The sequence below is a fragment of the Narcine bancroftii genome, chromosome 1 (genome assembly GCF_036971445.1).
Source record: "Narcine bancroftii isolate sNarBan1 chromosome 1, sNarBan1.hap1, whole genome shotgun sequence".
NCBI lineage: Eukaryota > Metazoa > Chordata > Chondrichthyes > Torpediniformes > Narcinidae > Narcine > Narcine bancroftii.
Window position 1 is genome coordinate 333,860,908 of NC_091469.1, and position 20,519 is coordinate 333,881,426.

At 40.4% G+C, this 20,519-nt stretch overlaps 1 protein-coding gene across 1 annotated transcript in view; it reads right to left on the reverse strand.

Moving 5' to 3' along the window:
- myo10 (myosin X) overlaps positions 1 to 20,519 on the reverse strand; it is a 332,493-nt gene that overhangs the window by 40,099 nt on the left and 271,875 nt on the right. The window contains exons 20-24 of the mRNA XM_069909274.1: positions 15,679 to 15,803; positions 13,121 to 13,235; positions 5,752 to 5,858; positions 4,429 to 4,641; positions 3,654 to 3,693 (exon numbers count right to left, since the gene is read on the reverse strand). Of these exons, the coding sequence (XP_069765375.1) occupies positions 3,654 to 3,693; positions 4,429 to 4,641; positions 5,752 to 5,858; positions 13,121 to 13,235; positions 15,679 to 15,803 (600 nt within the window). The remainder of the gene's footprint in view (positions 1 to 3,653; positions 3,694 to 4,428; positions 4,642 to 5,751; positions 5,859 to 13,120; positions 13,236 to 15,678; positions 15,804 to 20,519) is intronic.

Genomic DNA, 20,519 nt, shown 5'->3' on the forward strand with positions numbered 1-20,519 from the left:
ACTGGTGGGCAGCACAAGGAGAGAGTTTTTATTGTTTTACTAATTTAGAGATACATCAGGGTTACAGGCCCTGGCAGCCCATGAGTGTCCACCACCCAAATATACCCATGTGACCAATCTAAATCATGAACCCTCTACATCTTTGAACATTCAAGGGGCCAAGTATGATGAATGTGCTATGATTAATGTTTAGTTTAATTTTAAATTTTATTTCATATTTATACAACTTAGTAAGGTTATTTTGTGGAATTGGCTTCAGTGGCACAAAGACAACACATTTGCATTTTAAAAACATAGTAAGAGATTATCTCAAGATGGCAGCTGACATCATCTCAGAGAGAGAAGTCTGCTGTAACTACAGTTGAAGCAGAGAGATGAAAGAGTTTATGATCGTTCTTGAGATACTGAGAACAATGGACTGTTAAGAAGCATTTGCCTGGTCAATCCTAGACTACTCGGAACCAGGAGAGAAACATCAAACAAAGACAATTACTTTGATTTTAAGTTTGGGAAGACAAAGATTAAATTATGCTTTTTAGCATGAAGATGTTAAAGAGGTTCAGAAGGACTTCAAAGAATGCTATGATGTCATACCATGTGACATGAAAGATCTGTATGGAATATATTATCAAAATCAGACATTTTTGGATCAGATGAGGAAGAGAAGGCCATCCTGTATCGACAGGATTGGAAAAGCAGCCACTAATTATTTTAAAAGAAGGAAGGCTGCCAGTATTCTCCATAATAAAAGGAGGAACACCAAAGTGGTATTCAAAAAGAAATAGCCACTCCAATGGCCTCTAAGAAAGGAAGGTACCCTCATGTCCATGAAAAAGGTTACTTGATTAAGATGGAAATTGTCCTGGAAAACAGACTGTATAATCTTAGGCAAGATAAGAGGAAGTTTTCAAAATCACTTGTATGAAGAAACGTTGCTCTGTAAATGGGTCTACAAAAGAAATTTGTGTGTCTTAAAAAGGTGTTTCAAAATACTTCATAATTACTTTTGATCTGCAATTTAAAAATCTTCCAGTTCAACATAATCCTTTGATACTGAAATTTAAAATGGACTTTTCAGAATTAAGGCTAAACTGTAATAGTTTGGGATTTAATCATATATACACATATATTTGTGCACAGTGGGGTTTAAGATAGAGTTAAGTAAGAAATGTTATGTAATTAATAGTTTAATAAAAACTATTATTTTGAATTTATCATTGTCTGGTGAATTTTCTATTGCTGTTCCTTTTTAGTACTAATAAGATTTTATTAATTCATAACACAGGTCACTGTCCAGCTTCAGGGAGAGGGTAAGTGGGAAGAGATTGGCAGGGAGATGTGCCCAGAATGAAGGGCAAAGGAGTGAGTCCCAGGAGATCAAGGAGTTTAACAATGACCAACAGGAGATCAGTGAAAGTAGCATCCATGTTACTGACTCACACCCAGCTGGAAACAACATCCATCAATCAACAATGTTCCCTCACAGTTATACAGCTCAGTGAAAGCACATTTAATCCAACACTGATATGTGCTTCAAGCCTACTTGTCACTCACTGGTATTTAATCATGACAGGCATTTCACACTGCAGGGCCCTCGCTGATGCCCTCGCCCATCTCTTGCAATAGAAGGTGGTCAGCACCAATCCTGAGACACTCACACATTAGCTGGGCTGATAGGGTGATGATCAGCTTCAGACTAAGTACTAAAGGATGTGGCTCCTGGGGGAGGGTTAAGTGGGTTGGGGAATTTGAATTCTCCAAGCTTATCCTCTTTCTCACATCCCATCTTTTCCTTAGTCTTCTCTGGCTTCTATGGAATTCTTAGGTACCCCGATCCTGTCAAGATACACATAGTCTCACTGCCTGCTCCCAAGCAGGTGACCTATCTCAAACATAAGAGGGCAATATCCTGTGTAACCATTTTATGCTCTTGGCTGCCTGCTCAGGCATGGTCCTCCCTTCCCCAGGGAGCCGTGCTTAGTGGCAGGAGGGCAGGTGAGAGAAAAGATGAGAGTTTATTATCATACGCACAAGTACAATGTGCAGATGCAATGAAAGCCTTGATTGGTGCAGTTACACAGACATGTAAAATGCATGAACAATAAATGTAAATTAAATTAACAATGTGCCATGAGAGAAAGAAAATGACAACAGTAGTGCAAAAATAATGTTCCCTATTTTTGCAGACAATAACCTGCAGGCAGGTTTTTGGTAGTCTTGGAGTGGTGTTAGGGTAGTACAGGTAGACTTGAGCCATGCACAAAACTCAGTAGGTCATGCAGCATTTACGGAAAGCAACAGGCACTTGACATTTCGAGCCTGAATAAGGTGGGGATGGCGGGGAAGGAGAAGGAGCATGAGCTAACAGGTGATACTGAGATACAGGTGGGAGGGGGCAGAGGGCTGGGAAAGATACGCTCTGATAGGACAAAGGCAGGGAAAGGAGTGGGGAGCTGGAGGAAGGAAGGTGTGGGTGATGAACGGGGGGGGGAGAGGGAAAGCAAGTGAATGGGGGTAGGAGATTACTGGAGCTTAGGAGAAGTCGATGTTAATGCCGTCTGGTTGGATACTATAGAAACTAAATATAAGGTGTTGCTTCTCCAATTTACCTGTGGTTCAACTTGGCAGAACACATCCTTGGACAGACGTGTCAATGTGGTAATGGGGTGTGGAAATTAAGTGGTTGGCCACTTGGAGATCCTTGCAGTTGCTCAGTGGGTAGTTGTGACCTGCCTAGGGTGAGATATCTGGGCCAGGAGAAAAGGTAGCTGTTGCCTGTAGGGTAGCTAGTACCCAATATAGGAAGGAAGTGGAATCAAAACCGCCATCTTCTCTAAGAATGACATTGTGCTCCTGCCACTGTCCCTTCACCATTCCCCTTGCTGTTGCCCGTTAGCCAACCAGCCAGCCAGGCTGGGCCCGCAGTTCATCACAACTGTCTTTCACAACCTCACCCACTGAAATGGAGCTAGCTTCCCTCAGCATGACTGCAGCCATCAAGGGAGTATTGCACAGACGTTTAAGAATAGAGGAATGCATTTGGGTGATTAGCTAGCAAGAAAACCAAGATACTGAAATAAAACCAGCGAGAACAGAAACAAGAGTTAACATTTCAGGTCAAAGAAACTTAATCGAAACTGATCCAAAGAAGGATCTTTGACCTGAAGCATTAATTCTTTTCTTCCCACAGGTGCTACCTGACTGGCTGTGTGTTTCCAGTATTTTCAGTTTTTAGTTCTGATTTCCAGCATCTGCAGTTTATTTTGATCTTCACAAACCATTTGGCACATTGGCGTTGGTTCTTGTCTTGGTGCTGAGATAACATGTGCACACCAGAGGACACAGAGGTGAATCAATGGGCATAAACTACTGGCAGGAAGTAAAGAAAACCACATTCCACCACTTTAAAAAATCTCATGTATATGGGGGAAGACAAGTGTGAACTCAGATGCAAAGTTCCTTTAAAATTGAAGGACCCCAATGCATTATTATTTTTTCTGGTTTATCATGCAAGGTTTGAACATAACATTTTTCAGAAAAAAACCTTCAAAGCAGCAAGTGTAGGAATTAGCTGAAAAATTATTCCCCATTTCATGTCCGATAAATGCAAGCATTTTTTTGGAATGTCTTCAGAGAAAAACATAATTTATTACCTGTTGTTTGAGCAGCTCTGCTTCTTGCTGTTTCCTTTCTCTGCAAAAGATGGTTTTAAAATTTAGTACATGTCAGATTCAGGGCTTTGTGTGTGGATGAGTTTGGAGTCCAAAACACTAGTTTTGGATCACTTTGTTCAAGTGGATGGAAAATTAAGATCGTAAAGAGAATGATTTGCTATCAGCTGGCAGCAAATTAGTATCTGAAAGCTCAAAGTACTGATTAATATGTTTTCATTTCTCACCATGTGAGATATAGTACATTACAAATAATGTCAGTTTTTCAGCCTTCATAAAATGGAGGTATAGCTGCTGCAGGACTAATGCTACATTAAATATTCTTATTTGTAACTAGTCACACCAAGGAAGAGTTATGAAAGATAATGAAGAATCTAAAGAGAACTGATACATTCACTTATTATGTAGCATTTATAATTACACATTAAAGGTCAACTATTTTTTTTTAGATATTTTTAGATTTCAGAGATATAACACATTAACAGGCCCTTCTGACCCATGATCCCATGCCACCCAAATACATCAATTAAACTACAAACCCTGTATGATTTTCAGCATATGGAAGCATGTGGAGGAAACCCACGTGGTCATGAGGAGGACATACACACTCCTGAAAGAGATTGCCAGATATGAACCCTGGATGCTGGTGATGTAATATCATTGCACTAACCCCTTCCTTGGAAAAATATTTTTGAAAGTAAATGATAATGAGTAAGCTGGCTGCTGAGGTGAGAGTTTCATGTCTCTAGCTGCTAACCTTTCTTCCTGCGCTTTCCTTCTCTGCTCCTCTTCTTTCTGCCTTTTATATTCGATCAGTCGTTGGTACTCTCTGCGTGCCAGCAGAGCTCGCCCATGTGTCTGCAGCGTTATCGTGGCATTCCGGACAAGCTGGAACTTTTTTCTCCAGAAGAAAGCTCGGTAGTTTTTCTGAATTAACACAACCATATCCCGCATCTTTTTGTACTGTTTCCTATTTTTGGGAGAAAATCAGTTTCTTGAAGAGAGAGAGATAGATATTCACCTTGCAAAAAAAAAAATTATCAAGGAAGATCATTTTTGCAATTACTTTTTTCTGACAGAGACATACAATATCAAATAGAGGCCCTTCAGCTCACCAAGTCTATGCAGCCCATTGTGCCTACCTATACTAATCCCATGCCCACATTACTTCCATATCCCTCTCAGACCTGCTCATTCAACTATCTGCTTCTTAAATGTTGTCTACTCATTCCAGATACCACCTACTCTTTGTGTGGAAAAACGTGCCCCTCTTTAAATCTCCTCCTTTTTACCTCAAATTTGCACCCTTAATTTTATGCCACTCCTTCCAGAGGGAATATACACAGGCTATCTAGCCTCTCTATACCTCTTATTTTATATGCCTCTGTTGTGTTGCTCTTTGAAAACAGACCCAGTCCATCCCATCCCGATAACTCAATGTCCTTGTAAATCTTCCCTGAACTCTCTCTAGCATAAACAAGCCCTTTCTATAATGTGGTGACACAATACATCAAATGTACCCAACTGTAACATGACGTCCCAACTCTCATACACAATGCCTCATCTGATTAAAGCAATCACGCCATATCCTTCCTCACCACCCTATCTAATTGTGTTCCCATTTTCATCACTCCCATTATGTTGCATTATCTGATTTTGATTTACATTGCATCTGCAGCCATAGGATTATACAGCAATGGCAACTCAGCTTTTGGCTCTACAAGTCCAATTGATTATCAGGCATCCATTTAAACAAACCCTATGTTAACCCTACTTTATTCTTTCACAATCTCTTCAATTGCCCCCAGATTCTACTACCTAGCTGCATATTGCGGCAATTTACAGCAGCCAATTAACACATTGACCTCTTTGGGATGTGGGAGAAATTTGCAGCACTTGGGGAAACCCATGTGGTCAGAGAGAGAGCAGGCAAGTGCCACACAGTCAGTGCCTTAAGGGCAGGATCAAACTCCTCCTCTGGAAAAGCGAGGCAGGAGTCTGGCTCGCTGTTCCAAAATTAAGCCCACAGATATTCATAAATAAAGCATACTTGCAATATTTAATTTTCCCAGACTTTTACCTGGCCAGATAGCCGAGCACGTGAGCTTGTATGATCATGGCTGATTTGTAAACCTCAATCCCACGGTGCTTCTCCAGCCTATGTTCCAGTGATTCACGGATGAAAACCTACGCAGAGCATATACAGGGCATGTCACAACCAAACAACTGGAAAATGATTTTCTCATCTCAAAACAAAATCCCAGAAATACTCATCAGGTCAGGCAGGATCTGGAGAGAAAACAGAGTCAATATTTGAGGTTAAAGATCCTTTGTCGGCAGAGAGAAAGTGAGAAAACAAGCAGGTTTTAATTTGTAGAAAAGGTGGAATAGTCAAAAAAGTGCAGGGTGGGAACCCCAAGTGAATCAAAAATGACATATGATGTTGGTGCCATCTCTGAGAGGGTAGTAATGGAAGCATACTTCAATCACCATCCAGTGACCAAATGTAAAGGGGAAACAGAAATCAAAGAGGGTGAAGAAAGCAAAGGAGACAAACAAAAGCTGCACAGGGAAGAGCAAATTTCATAAGGTGAGTGAGGGTCCATTGAAAAATAAATGGTAGTGAATTCAACAGTTGAGTCCAACAATAAAATTGAAACTCAGAAGCTGGAAATTTGATCTTAAAAACCGAGAATGCAGAAAGATTGCTGATAGAGTATCATCAAACTTGAATTGTTTGGTTTCACTTCCACAAATACCAAATGACCTGCTGAATGTTTCCAGCATCTTCCATTTGTATCAGACTTCAAGCATCTGCATTTTTTTTGTTTTTATACCTTGATCTCTTTGTCTGAGCCACGTGGAATGAAGGCACAGCGGGTTTGAGGTGTTGAGTGGTTAATTCCTGCTCCTAAATTCTACATTTGGACCCAGAACACAATCTGCTGGAGGAACTCAGCAGGTTGAGCCACATCAGTGGGAGAAAAATAATGATCCATCTTTTGAGCAGAAAGGTCTTGATAAAGGATTTCAGATTGAAATTAAGGGAGAAGTCAGAGAATAGTGGTGGATAATGGCTTCTCAGATTGGAGGTCTATGACTAGTGGTATGCCTCAGGGATTGATGGCTGGGACCACGTTGTTTGTCATCTGCAGCGGTGCTTTCCAAACTTTTAAACTCACAGTACTCTTTTGGGGAACAATTTGAAATTGTGGAATCCCAATCATAATTTACAATTTAAAAGACCTGGCGCGCACGCACGCACGCACGCACGCACGCACGCACGCACGCACGCACGCACGCACGCACGCACGCACGCACGAAAACACATAAATATAATGCATATAAAAAAGTAAATAAACTCACCATAGCGGATTAACTTCCACCCAGACCATAGGATGAGTTTTAGTAAAGCCCCCCCTTAACCTTGCCCCCCCCATGAGCTTAGGCTAGCCCGGTGCCCCTTGCTCCCCAATGAAGCCCAGGCCGCCCCCACTGCAGCTTGTTCCCAACTGCAGCCCAGGCCGCCTCCATTGCACTCGTTTCCGGCTGTGGCCCAGACCACCTCCGCCGCACCTCGCTCCCTGAGCAAGGGGGGAGGGAGGGAGCAAGCGAGTGAGGGGCTGAGGCAGATTAAATTTTAAACTTGTGGCCAGCTTGGCACAAAAGAAATCCAAGTCTCATTGGTTGAAAATGGTGTCTTGAGCCCTGACGTCTGCACTGCTGATGTCAGGCCACAAGACGCCATTTTGTTTTGATAGCGTCGAGGTAACTGTTTAGAAACACAGGCAAAATGTAATTTAAATTTAAATTAAATTAAAACAGTTTTTACAAGTTTTAGTTATTAGTACCCATTTGTTCTGTGGAACCTCTGTGCCTTTCCATGGAACCCAGTTTGAGAAACACTGATGTTCAGTATATCAATGATCTGGATGATAATGTAGTAAATTGGATTAGCAAGTTTGCAGGTGACACAAAGATTGGAGGTCTAGTGGACACGAAGGAAGGCTTTTAAAACCTACAAAGGGATCTGGACCAGCTGGAAAAAATGGCAGATGGAATTTAATGCAGACAAGTGTGAGGTTTTGCACTTTTGGAGGTCAAACCAGGTAGGACATATGTATCTGATAAACGGTAGAGAACTGCAGAGTGACAGAAGGATCTGGAGGTACACATATACAGTTCCTTGAAACTGGCATCACAAGTAGATAGGATGGTAAAGAGAGCTTCTGGCAGATTGGCCTTCATAAATCAAAGTACTGAGTAGAGGAATTGGGAGGTTATATTGATGCTGTGCAAAACATTAGTAAGGCCAAATTTGGAGTATTGTGTGAAGTTTTAGTCACCTAACTACTGGAAAGATATCAATAACATTTGAGAGGGAAGAGAATATTAACTAGGATGTTGCTGGGTCTTAAGGAACTGAGTTACAGGGAAAGGTTAAACAAGTTAGGAATTTATTCCCTGGACCATCGGAGAATGAGGGGAGATTTGATAGAGGTATATAAAATTATGAGGGGTACAGACATGACAAATGCAAGCAGCCTTTTTCCACTAAAGTTGGCTCTCAACAATGGGAGGACATGGGTTAAGGTCGAAAGGTGAAATGTTTAAGGGGAATATTAGAGGAGAACCTCTTTACTCAGAAGGTGGAGGGTGCAATGAGTTCAGATTCAGATTTATTGTCAGAGTACATAAATGACATTACATATAACCTTTAGATTCATTTTCCTGTGGGCGAGGTAGTCCAACATTCCCGCTGGGTTCAAGACAGCCACCATTATCCTGGTATCCAAGAGGGTGACAATAACAGGCCTCAATGACTACCATCCTGTGGCACTGACCTCCACCATAATGAAATGCTTTGGGCGTCTGGTGATAGAACACATCAAAGCATGCCTCCAAGATGCTGGACCCATTTCAATTTGCCTATAGAAAAAACTGTTTCACTGACGAGGCTATTGGCTTGTCCCTTCACTCCATCCTGACCCACCTGGAGAACAACGCCTCATATGCCAGGCTGCTATTCATTGACTTTGTTCGATGTTTAATATGATCATTCCCCAGAGGCTGATGGAGAAGCTGTCTTTGCTGGGACTCAACATCCCTCTCTGTAACTGAATCCTGGACTTCCTAGCAGAAAGTCTACAGTCTGTCCGGGGTGTTAGCAGAACATTTGGTGCACCTTTGGGCTGTCTGCTCAGCCTGATCTTGTTCACGTTACTGACCCATGAGTGCATTGCCAAATTCACCTCCAACAGAGTCGTCAAGTTTGCAGATGTTACAACAGCAGTTGGTCTCATCACCAACAGTGATGAGTTCCACGACAGAGAAGAGTTGGAAAAATCTCAGGAAATGATGCGAGAGCAACAATCTAAGTCTCAACTTTGTAGTAGAGACTGTGGAGGAGTCACGTGATGGAGGAGTGGCCGGAAGGAGAATACCAGCCCTCTCTAGAAAAGAAGAAATAAAGTGAAGAAAACACAAAGTTCAAGAAACCCAAAACACAACAAATAAAAGATAAAGTTGTGGAGAAAAGAAAGAAAATGGCACCCAAGAAGGAAAAAGTAAAAACAACGGGAATAAAAGCTGGAAGAGAAAGGAGAAGGCCTTACCTGCAATGAAGAAACAGGGAGACATCATGGAGAAAAGAGCCCACTCCCCAAGGTTGGTGATGACCCCGCAGAGTCGCGACCTCCCGACCACTGGACTGCAAAAATGGCTCTCTGAGCCAAAAAGAAGTGCGCAATGTGCACACAAAGGAAAAAGAAAACCGACGGGAGGGGGGCCCAGCTGAGGAGTGAACTTACACAGCACGACCAGCTGAGGGATGCCAGACATCCAGGCTCTCAGCTGGAAGAAGAGGAAAGCAATAGGAAAGGGAGTGATAGGAAAGAAGGACAGCAGTATGAGGCCCAACAGATAACTAGCCCAGAAAAAGAGGACCAACAGCAAGAAGCCATGCAAAAAAACGCCCAGCAAAGTGAGGCAAGCAGCTCAACAAGAAAGTCAGAAGAGACACAGACACAAGGAAGAGAAGTAGAAGACACAAAGACAGATGCAGACACAGAAGAAGAGGAAGAAGAAGACCAAGCTCTGCACAGAGGAATAGAAGGTAAAATAGATGGACAGTATATGGATTAAAAAAAATTTCAAGAACAAATGAAAGCATTAAAAGAATGGTTGACATTAGTATTTAGTGAAATGAAAAGAAGAATGAAAAGTACAGAAGAAAAAGTGAGTAGAATAGAGCTGGTCATGACAGAAATAGGGAAAAGATTAGAAAATGTGGAAGAACGGGAAACAACTGTAGAAATGGAAGTGAATGAGTTAAGAAGAAAATTGGAAGACAGTGACAAAAAGTTAAAGAGTCACAGGAGTTGTTAGCTCAGAAGATGGATATAATGGAAAACTATAGTAGGCGAAACAATATAAAGATAGAATTGCAGGACATCCCACCAAGAACATATGGATGGAGATTAAACTCCATGCTACTAAAAAGACAGGAATATAGAGAATTTATTGAATGCCAAATTAAAATGTACTTTGAAATAAATACAGAATCAGTGAAAGACAAATTTATATTATGGGATGCAATGAAAGCCTTGATTAGAGGGCGGATAATAATTTATGTAACTAAGATGAAAAAGGACTACAATCGGAAAAGAGAACAGTTGGAAAGGGAGATAGTAAGTACAGAAAAAGAACTAGCAATAAGGGAAGATATAACAAAAAGAAGAGAATTGGCAGACAAAAAATAAAATATGAAACATTACAAATGTATATGGTGGAGAAGAACATAATGAAAATAAAGCAGAAGTATTATGAGCTAGGAAAAAAAACCACACAAAATATTAGCCTGGCAACTTCAAACAGAACAAGCTAAAAGAATTGTATTGGCATCAAGGAAAAAGGACAAACAAATCACATATAACCCAATGGAGATTAATGAGAACTTTAAAGAATTTTATGAACAATTATACCAAACTGAGAGAGTGGAGAACACTTAAGTTCTTTGGAGTTCACTTAACTAGTGACCTATCATGGAAACTCAACATCTCCTCAGTTGACAGGAAGGCACAATGGTGACTGCACTTCCTGAGAAGACTGAAGCAGACAAGGTGACTGGTCACCATTATGTCATCTTTCTATAGGAGCTCCACTGAGAGTGCTCTGGTCAGCTGCCTCACAGTGATGTACAGTTGCTACAGAGAAATGGATTGGAGGTCAATCCACGGGATCATACGAGTGGCAGAGAGGATTACTGAAATCTCCCTCCTTCCCGTCGATATGATCTACCAGGATCGTTGTCCATAGAGTGCATGCAAAATCATTAAGGACCCCTTCCACCCTGCACACAGCATCCTTCAGCTGCTTCCGTTGAGGAAGAGATACAGGAGTATTGAAGAGAGCATCATCAGCTGAGGAACAGTTTCTTCCCACAGGGAGTGTGAATGCTGAACAACCAAAGGAGCTGGTCACACTAACCATCTGAGACTCTTATATTCATGAAAAAATATTTATTTATTCATTTGTATTGATGAAATACTTGTCCTGACTATGTATTTTTTGTCTGTATGGGTGTTTTGTCTGCTTGTGTACCTGCATATTTTGCACTGAGGACTGGAGAACGCTGTTTCGTTGGATTGTATTTGTATAACCAGATGACAATGAACTTGACATGATTTGAATGACCACTTACTGGTAGTGCAAACAAAACTGTCCATAATGTACACATGTAAACAAATAAATTTATTGTTGAGGAATCAGATGGTGGAGGGATAGCAGCTGTTCCTGAACCTGGTGGCGTGAAACTTGTGACACCTTTACCTGTGGCACCTATACCAGCAGAGGTGGTGAATGTGGCTCAATTTTGACTTTTAAGAGAAGATTGTATAGGTGAGCAAACCAATATCAGTGTCTTCTCCCAGGTCAACAGGCATCGAGAGCCCAGTTATACTCAGCCAGGTTCACTGGAACATCGTTAAACAAGAAAGCCTGTACACGTTGGAGTCAAGTGACATATAGTGTTGTGCTGGAAAACTCAGCAGGTCATGCAGCATCTATAGGAAGGAAAGGGTGACTAACATTTTGAGTCTGAGCGTTTCATCAGCTCTGAGCAGAAAACAGACAGGTGCCTGAATAAAAAGGTGGGCGTGGGGAAAATAGAAGAGGGAGCAAAGGGCAGGGGGAGGAGCACAGGCTAACAGACAGGAGATCATAGGTGGATACAGGTGGGAGGGTAGAAGTGAAAAAGCTTCCATCTGGGCAGTCTCCAACTAGACGGCATTAACATTGAATTCTCTAATTTCCATTAACCCCCTCCTACCCTCTCTCTCTCTTTCCCTATCCATCCATCTTATTCTCACCCCTTCCCTTCCCTCTCCTATCAGAAAGCTGCCATCCCTTATCACTTCTCAGGTTTTTTCTCTTCTACCCTCCCACCCGTATCCTCCAATTACCTCTTACCTGTTTGTCCTCTACGCCTATCTCTTCCTCCCTCCTCTTTTCCCCCCAACTTTTTTTATTTAGGCGCTTGCCTGTTTTTTTGCTCATACCTCGATGAAGGGCTCAGGCCCAAAATGCTGGTTACCCTTTACTTCCTGAAGATGTTGCATGATCTGCTGAGTTTCTTTAGCATTTCTGTGTATTGCACTTGGGCAGTCGCGTGGTTGATAAGCTCAACATCAGATTCTTGAAACAAATACTTCTGTTCCAAGCTATCTTGTGAAGAAGATATCATTCAGAGTAAAAGATTTAACAGCGTCCTCAAAGAAAGGCAACCCCCCACCCCCCACCCCCATCCCGAGAATCCCTGGGCCGTGACTGCTTTCAGTGGAGACAGGAAATCTGGAATGATGTTAAGAACCTTGAGGCTATGCAGCAGGAGCACAAAGAGGGTGGAATGTTCCACCACACGACCTACCTATCTACTCTGGATCACATAAATTATAAATAACTGTAATTGAATTAAACTCTTCTCAGCAAAACATAAAAAAAACAGTTGCTGGAGCTCATTAGAAAGAGAAAATATTGGAAATGTGCACTGAGTTGGATATGTATGAACACATGATTTATATAAATACACAGGAAATAGATGACATGATAAAACCCTGCCAATATTCAATAAAATTAATATAAAGTTAAACTTAAACGTCAAAGGAATTTTGCAAAATTCGAATAGTTCTGGTCTTTACTTAAACTACATATGCATAACTCTTTCAAAATGAAGAGATCTATAAAAGGCATTTTATTAAAAAATTACTGGGATTATGTTGCATGTGGGTAAATAAATAAATAATTGATGTTAGGGACCAGCTGCATTATAAAGCAAAAATCTACTTTGTGATGAGTTTGAGAGGGGAACACACAGCAACCGTCCAGTTGCCTCCTTGGACGGTTACATGTAATGCAGAGAAGCAATTGTTTCTCTCTAACTTCACCCCTACCTTGGTTTTACCAAGCTGCCAGTCTGTTTTGGTGTTGTCATAGAAGTACAGGAGTGCAGCACACTTCCCCTTGAAATCGTCAGGGAGGGAGAGATACTTCATCAAGACTTTGTACCTGGTGGTGAAAAAGATATATACATAAAGAATGGATTTTTCCTCCCAATCTATTATCCTGCAACTTTACCAGGAGTTTGTAGAACTTCATGATCATGACTTGTTCCATAAAGGAATGGGGCATTACAGTTGGATTCACCATTTCCCAGTTGGGACCATCATTGCTTTCTCGCAAAGGTACAGGTTAATGCTGTTTTCCCCTCAAACTTCCTATCAACATTGGTTTTTGCTTTAAAAAAAACCCAAATCTTGTTTCTATTTTTAATACTGGCATCAACTTTGGATGAAAAATCATAGCTCCTCAATGAGTTCACAAACTAATATATGAATTAAAGTGTAAAAAAAAGAATCCTTTGATCTCAAAATAGATTTGGCAGTGAGAATGCTGAACGACCAAAGGAACTGCTCACACAAACCATCCATGACTCTCATATTTACAAACAATATTTATTTATTTGTACATATAAATGGTTTTCAAACTTTTTCTTTCTACTGACCTACCACCTGAAGTAATCCCTATGCCATAGATGCTCTGTGATTAGTAAGGAATTGCTTAAGGTGGTATGTGGGTGGGAAGGGAAGGTTGAGAACCACTGCTCCAGTCCCAATTGTTACTGAAATATTTTGCTTGAGAAAAACTGCCACTGGCCCATTTCCTTTGGAGTTATGAAACAGTGCACATAATGTGTCAATGAGGGACAATTAAAACAGTGGTTTTATACCACCTTCAGTAATTCCTCACAAATCACAGAACACCATTGAAGGTGGTATGTGAGTGGAAAGAAAAAAATTTGAAAACCACTGGTATATATGACTACCTGTCTTGCATATGTATTATATGTCTCTATGTGTGTTATGTCTGGTTGTGTGTCTGCGTGATTTGCACTGAGGACCGGAAAAGATTGTTTTGTCAGGTTGGATTTGTTCAATCAGCTAACAAAGAATTTGACTTGACTTGAGATACATTGAAACTTGATTTACATAGAAAATAGAGTCACAGAACATGGAAAGAGGCCTTTAGTGCCACTGAGTTCATGCCAACTATCAAACTCCATTACATCAATCCCATTTTATTATCCCACATTACCATCAGCTCCAGATTCTACAATTTACACACATACTGGGGGCAACTTGCAGCAGCCAATTAACCCACTAACCCAGACAAAACCCACGCAATTGAGGGAGAATATGCAAACTTCACTCAGACAGCTCCGGAGGTCAGCATGGAATCTGGGTCTCTGGAGCTGTGACTGTCAGCAGTCTCACTCGTTTGTTGCCTGCTGGTGATGAAATCTTGCAGACTGCCATGTGATAATCTATACTCCCAATTCCATCTTTACAGGGAAATATTATCGCTTGCAATCTTCAGCGACACTCATCTCTTAATCTTTAAACATTGTTTTATCAAAATTAGCTTGCAAGTTATTTTGAGAATATTTCCATCTGGGACTTTCTCCTCCTTTACAAACCTCCAGGATCTCTCCACTCTTCCAAATTTAGGTTTTTTGTGACATTAATGACATTGTATCTGTCGTTCGCTCTGCTGATTAATTTAATTCAGTATTTTTTAAAATTTAGAGACACAGCACAGTAAAAGGTCCTTCTGACGCACAAGACGACACCTCCCCAATACACCCATGTGACCAATTAACCTTTCAACTCTGTATATCTTTGGATTGTGGGAGGAAACTAGAGCACCTGGGGAAAACCCCACAGAAATGGGGAGAATATATAGACTCCTTACAGACTACGGCGAATTTGAACCTGGGTCACTGGTGCTGTAATATTATTGTGTTAACCATTCCACTCTCCAATTCCTCCCTGCTCTGGAATTCTTTGTCCAAACCACACTCCCTATTTTTAGAATGTTCCTAAAACCCATTTCTTTGATAATGTTTTTGGTCACCAAATTCTGCCTGATGGTGTTCCCCAAGGGCTTGGGAATTCTTATCACGCTTCATATATCATTGGAAATGCAAGGCATTGTAAAATGGGATGGTCCAAGTTAGTTTACATTTTGGACAAATTATCTACTAAGATACCACTTTATGGAATAAATCTTCAAAACAGGTAGTAAGTTATTGATTTACTTTAGGGCAGCACTGAAGTGCAGCTTGGAGAGTTGCAGTTTCATAGGTCAAATGACTGGCTTATTCTGGTCTCCAGTGCTGACTTTATGGAGTTTGCACTTTCTCCGTTTTACTGTGTGGGTTTCCTCTCACATCCTGATGATGTGCTGCTGGTATTTAATTGGCCATTGTACTGGCCCAAGTGTAGGTGGTAGGAGAAGCAGGGAGGTGGGTTGATGAGCGTATGAAAGAGAATAGAATGCAGGGAAGTAAGTGGGGATCATTCTAAGAGGAGCAGAGAATCTGTGAATGTGATAAAGATGAGAAAATATGATCAAACAGCAAAGTGCATTAATCTTGATTTGCAAATAATACCTTCTGTAAAAATCCTGGAAGGGCCTTCGAACTGGGAATCCAGCTTGTCGTATTTTCACAGTTTCCAGCATTCCTGAATATCTCAACTGATTTAAAACCACCGTTTGGTCAAACTGATCCGGCATCTGAAAATTGAAGAAATGAACAGGAGGCAATGTTAAGTTTATATTATCCGATGAATTCTAGTCACAGTAGTGCTTAGAATTAATGATGTCAATTTAAATGACAAATGCCTTGCCCAATCAACACATTATGTGAAGGGCACTGCTGCACAGAATTGTAAAAATAGCAAAAACAAATTGTAGATAATTGAGGGTTCGAGGTTGCCATAAAGCAGACCAAACCAGGATTATAAAACCTTCCTGCTAAAGGTGACACCAGTTTGTAAAATGAACAGTATTTGAGGTGGTAAGGGATTCTTCCATATTTTAATATTTAACATCAGCTTTGGAAATGCACATTAAAATTCTTGAAAAATCACAGAGAGAGGAAAATATTCTCGGTCATTTTTGCTGTTCACTGGAGCCATAAAGAAAACCAACTTTTGGTTTTGATGGAGTCATACTTTGGCTGGGGAGTACAAAGTGAACCCATGACTTTATGTGAATATTTCACATTTATGACCAAGGGCATATCTACTCATTGAAACTGAAAATCCTGTAAATACTCAGCTGAGTACCTCCTGGGTATTGCCATCATTTGCTGTTATAATTTCAGTATTTTTCAGTATGTGCAACACCACCATCCCTGAAAAAGGGCTCAGGCCCATAATGTTGGCTACCCTTTACTGGATGCTGTGTGACCTGCTGAGTTTCTCCCATATGTTTGTGTATTGCACTTGACCCCACCATCTGCAGACTTTTTTGTTTAACACTAAACTTGGGGAGAAGGAGCTGAATGGTAGGATTGTGAGATGAATAAGTTTCAAGAGGATATAGACAAACTGAGTGAGTGTTTGAACAGAACACAGAAACTTGAAAGATGATCTAATTTGGTGCTGAGAACAGAAAAACGCTGTATTTGTTAAACAGTGAGAGATCAGGTGGTGCTGATATTCGCAGCAACCTGGGTGAGCATGTACACAAATTGCTGAAGGCCAACCTGCAGCAAGTAATTAAAATGACAAGTCGTGTATTGGTTTTTATTATGAAAAGATGAAGTGAAGGTTCACAGTGCAGTTATGTCAGGATTTGGTGAGATTGCTCCTGCAGCCATTGTGTGTAGTCTGGGCTCTTTCTCTAAGGACTTGGCTTAGCTGAAGATTCACTATACGGGTTCTAGGGATGGCAAGCTTACCACACAAGGAGCAACGGTCTCATGAATTTTTACCACAGGCTTGATACAGGGAGAATGTTTCCCTGTCTGAGGGACGAGAACCAGGAGCCAGAGTGTGAGAACAGGGGAGGCAGCTGAGGAATGAGCTGGGGCAAGAATAGGACTGAGAATAGTGAATCTTTGGAATCTTCTTCTCTGGAGGTCTGTGGAGGCTCAGTCATAGAAAATGTTCGAAACAGATGTGGATAGGTTTCTTTGTAATCATGGAATCTATAGAGATGGAGAGAGTGGAAGAGGTCTTTTATGATCTTAATGAATGACACAACAGACTTGAACGATCATATGGTCTCTCCTGCTTCTGATTCTCCTATTTTTTCTTAAATTTGGGAGTGATAGTGGGGAGAAACAATCTCCTTCTCACTCTTTCAGAGCCATTTATCCTTCATTTTTATTTCCCCATCCAATTTATATTCACAGAACATTATAATCAATTAAGCAAACACAAAGAGCCAACCCACTTACTTTAAAATGACCCATTAGGAAAAACAGATGCTTGGCAAGCACATGGTGACAAGAAGGAAAATGTTCTTTTCATTTTTCTGTCAGTAGAAGAACTATTGCTGCTAATTGGGGGAATAAATCCAAGACACAATGTCTGAACCACCGCATTGAAAGCCTATCCATGTCAATTATGTTTTCACATTGAAACTAACAATAAACATGGCTGATTTCCCAGCAGAATTAGACATTTTCATTATTTTAACTGAATGTCCAGTTAGGGCTGCAACTGGGCAGCAATCCCTGTGCATTTTCATCACAGAAAATTGAAACATCTGGTTAATCTATCTTTTCACAGCCAAGAGTTTGATCACCAAAAATTGAACACAAACATACTTAGCATTCGGCAGATGTGGCAGAAGTCCTGTTTGATTTTTTATTTAGTTGCAACTATTCAAAAAGTGGCAGGGAGTTCATTACTGAGGGGAATATTGGCCAGAACTGAAAAAGTACCCCTTGATGGCCATTTGACACCAGTGCAGGGATCACAACCACATGGCTGTCGCCCAAGCGACTAGCTGATGCTCTCTTTTGGCTCACAGCACATCCACAGTCTGATCTCAAGTGAACAGAACCCAGCTTTTGTGTGTGTGTGTGTGTGTGTGTGTGTGTGTGTGTGTGTGTGTGTGTGTGTGTGTGTGTGTGTGTGCGTGCACGCGCAAACCTACTGCTGTTATTGAGACACGCTCCGTGGATGGAATTATTGCTGACGCCGGGATGAGAGCGATCACTCTAAATTGCTTGGTGTCCTTGGTGAGCAAAGAGGTGGGGTGGGGAGGAATCTGGAGCAATACAAGGTCAGCTGGAGAGACTTGGCAGTTTGAGCAGCATCAGTGGTAGAAAAAAAAGAGATGTCAATGTTGTGGGCTGGAACCTTTCATCAGGATTGGAATGTTTGCGGCCTACAACAATGGTTGCAGCCTGCAATGCTGATCATTCTCTTATCTCCCTCTGATGCTGCACCTCCCCTGAGGTTGTGTGTGTTGCTCCATCTTTACAGTCAGTAAACCAGTGGGTCCTTCCTCAACAGCAGTCTACTGGGGTGACAGTGGAGGTCAACAGGAGTCCAATCTCAAGGACAGAAACGCGGCGTCAAAGGAAGTTTAATGATTTCATACAAGTGGTCAAAGTCAGTCACTCAAGTCCATTTCCCACCAACTCCACTATTAGCCCCAGGCACTGCTCCCTGGAAGCCCCCTCATTTTAATCCAGAAAAGTTGCTTTCTTAAAATAAATATTCCATGCATGCAGTAACTACAATTATTATAATATTACAGATATCAAAAAGAACAAATTGATTACATACAGGATGGTTTTCACCCAACCCCAAAAACTTCTCCCCTCAAAAAAGTACAAATTGAGAAAAGTTAAAAAAAAATTATAGGTATAGAAAGAAAAAGAGAAAGACAAAAGGACTTTGGATTGCAGAGAGAGATGTCGTGCAGTACAACTCATCAGTTCTAACATAAACATACAGAGGAGAATTCCGCAGGGATAAGAAGGATGTCACTACAAATTTAATCCCTTTATTTGAGAGTACAGGCGCTAAATTCGGAGAAACATAGAGTATTTATTTCCTAAATTATAAGTAATTTCTCCAAAGGAATACAACTTTGAATTTTGGCATGCCACCTTGGCACAGTTAAAAATGTATCTGATTTCCAAATAACTGGAAAACATTTTCTTGCTACAGCTAATGCTAATTTAACAAATTTCAGTTGAAAAATTGAAGGACTTGTACCTTCAATATTTCCTAATAAAAATAAATCAGGACTTAGCAGAAAAAACAACTTGTGTAACTTGTTCCAAAAAGTTACATATAGTCACCCAAAAAGGTATCACATTGGGACAAGACCACATTGAATGTATACATCTTCACCCCACCTAAAACATTAATCTGATAAATTTGATTTCAATCTATTCAATTTATGTGCTGCAAGATGTAATTGATGTAAACAATTGCATTGAACTAATTACATTGATAGTATTGGTCATACAATCCCTTCATAAATTTTCCCACATTTGTTGATCTATTATAATATTCAAATCTATTTCTCATCTCTCTCTAGATCTATACCATCCTAATTTAGGAGTTCTTGCTTGTAATAATGAATACATAAAAGAAATAATTTTTTTTAACAATCCCACTCCTAGTAAGAAGTTTTACCTCAGTACAGCGAGACAGAAATATTGTTGGTCCTAACTTATCTCTCAAATATGCTCTTAACCGAAAATAAAAAAGGGTATTACATGGTATAGTATATTTGTTTCTCAATTGCTCAAATGACATTAATTGACTTCTTTCATAACAATCTTCAACATTAATGATCCCTTTACAAAACAATATATTTAAGAACTGATTATCTCTTGAAAAAAAAACAAAAGAGGGTTAATCAATGGCATTTTAGGTATACAGACCCTCCACCGATATCATGTTTTATTTTATTCTACGTCTGCAAAATATTGACAACTTTAGTCTGTGCAGCTCACTGATGAAAATATGCAATTCCATAAAAATATTCCAATGTTTCTAAGGAGTTGTAATAACTAAAGTTTATTCAAGATTACCAGACTAAAAAGAACATCTAGTACATAGATTACACTTTTAAAACTTTATCCAAACTGGGTTACTAGTCTGCTCCCATCCTTGTATACAACAAACAAATAGGATTAACTGGATGAGTGGCAAATATCAAGAAACTACAAGTACCAGACATCTGAAATAAAAACCAAAATAAGTTAAAGAGCTTCTGTGAAGAGAGCTGATGAGTTAATACATGCAGGCTGAAGATACTGCAGCAACAGCAAAATTCTTGTTCTCTTTCCACAGATGCAGTCAGACTTGCTGAGTGTTATTAAAGCATCGCCCAACACCACAAGAGGGTTGATCTGTACTGAAAATATATTGTTAGAATCAATCACAAAAGCTCACTCAAATGACAGGACCTGAGAAAAATATTTAACTCATGCAGTAATGATACTAGTAATTAAAAATTTCAGATCTATTT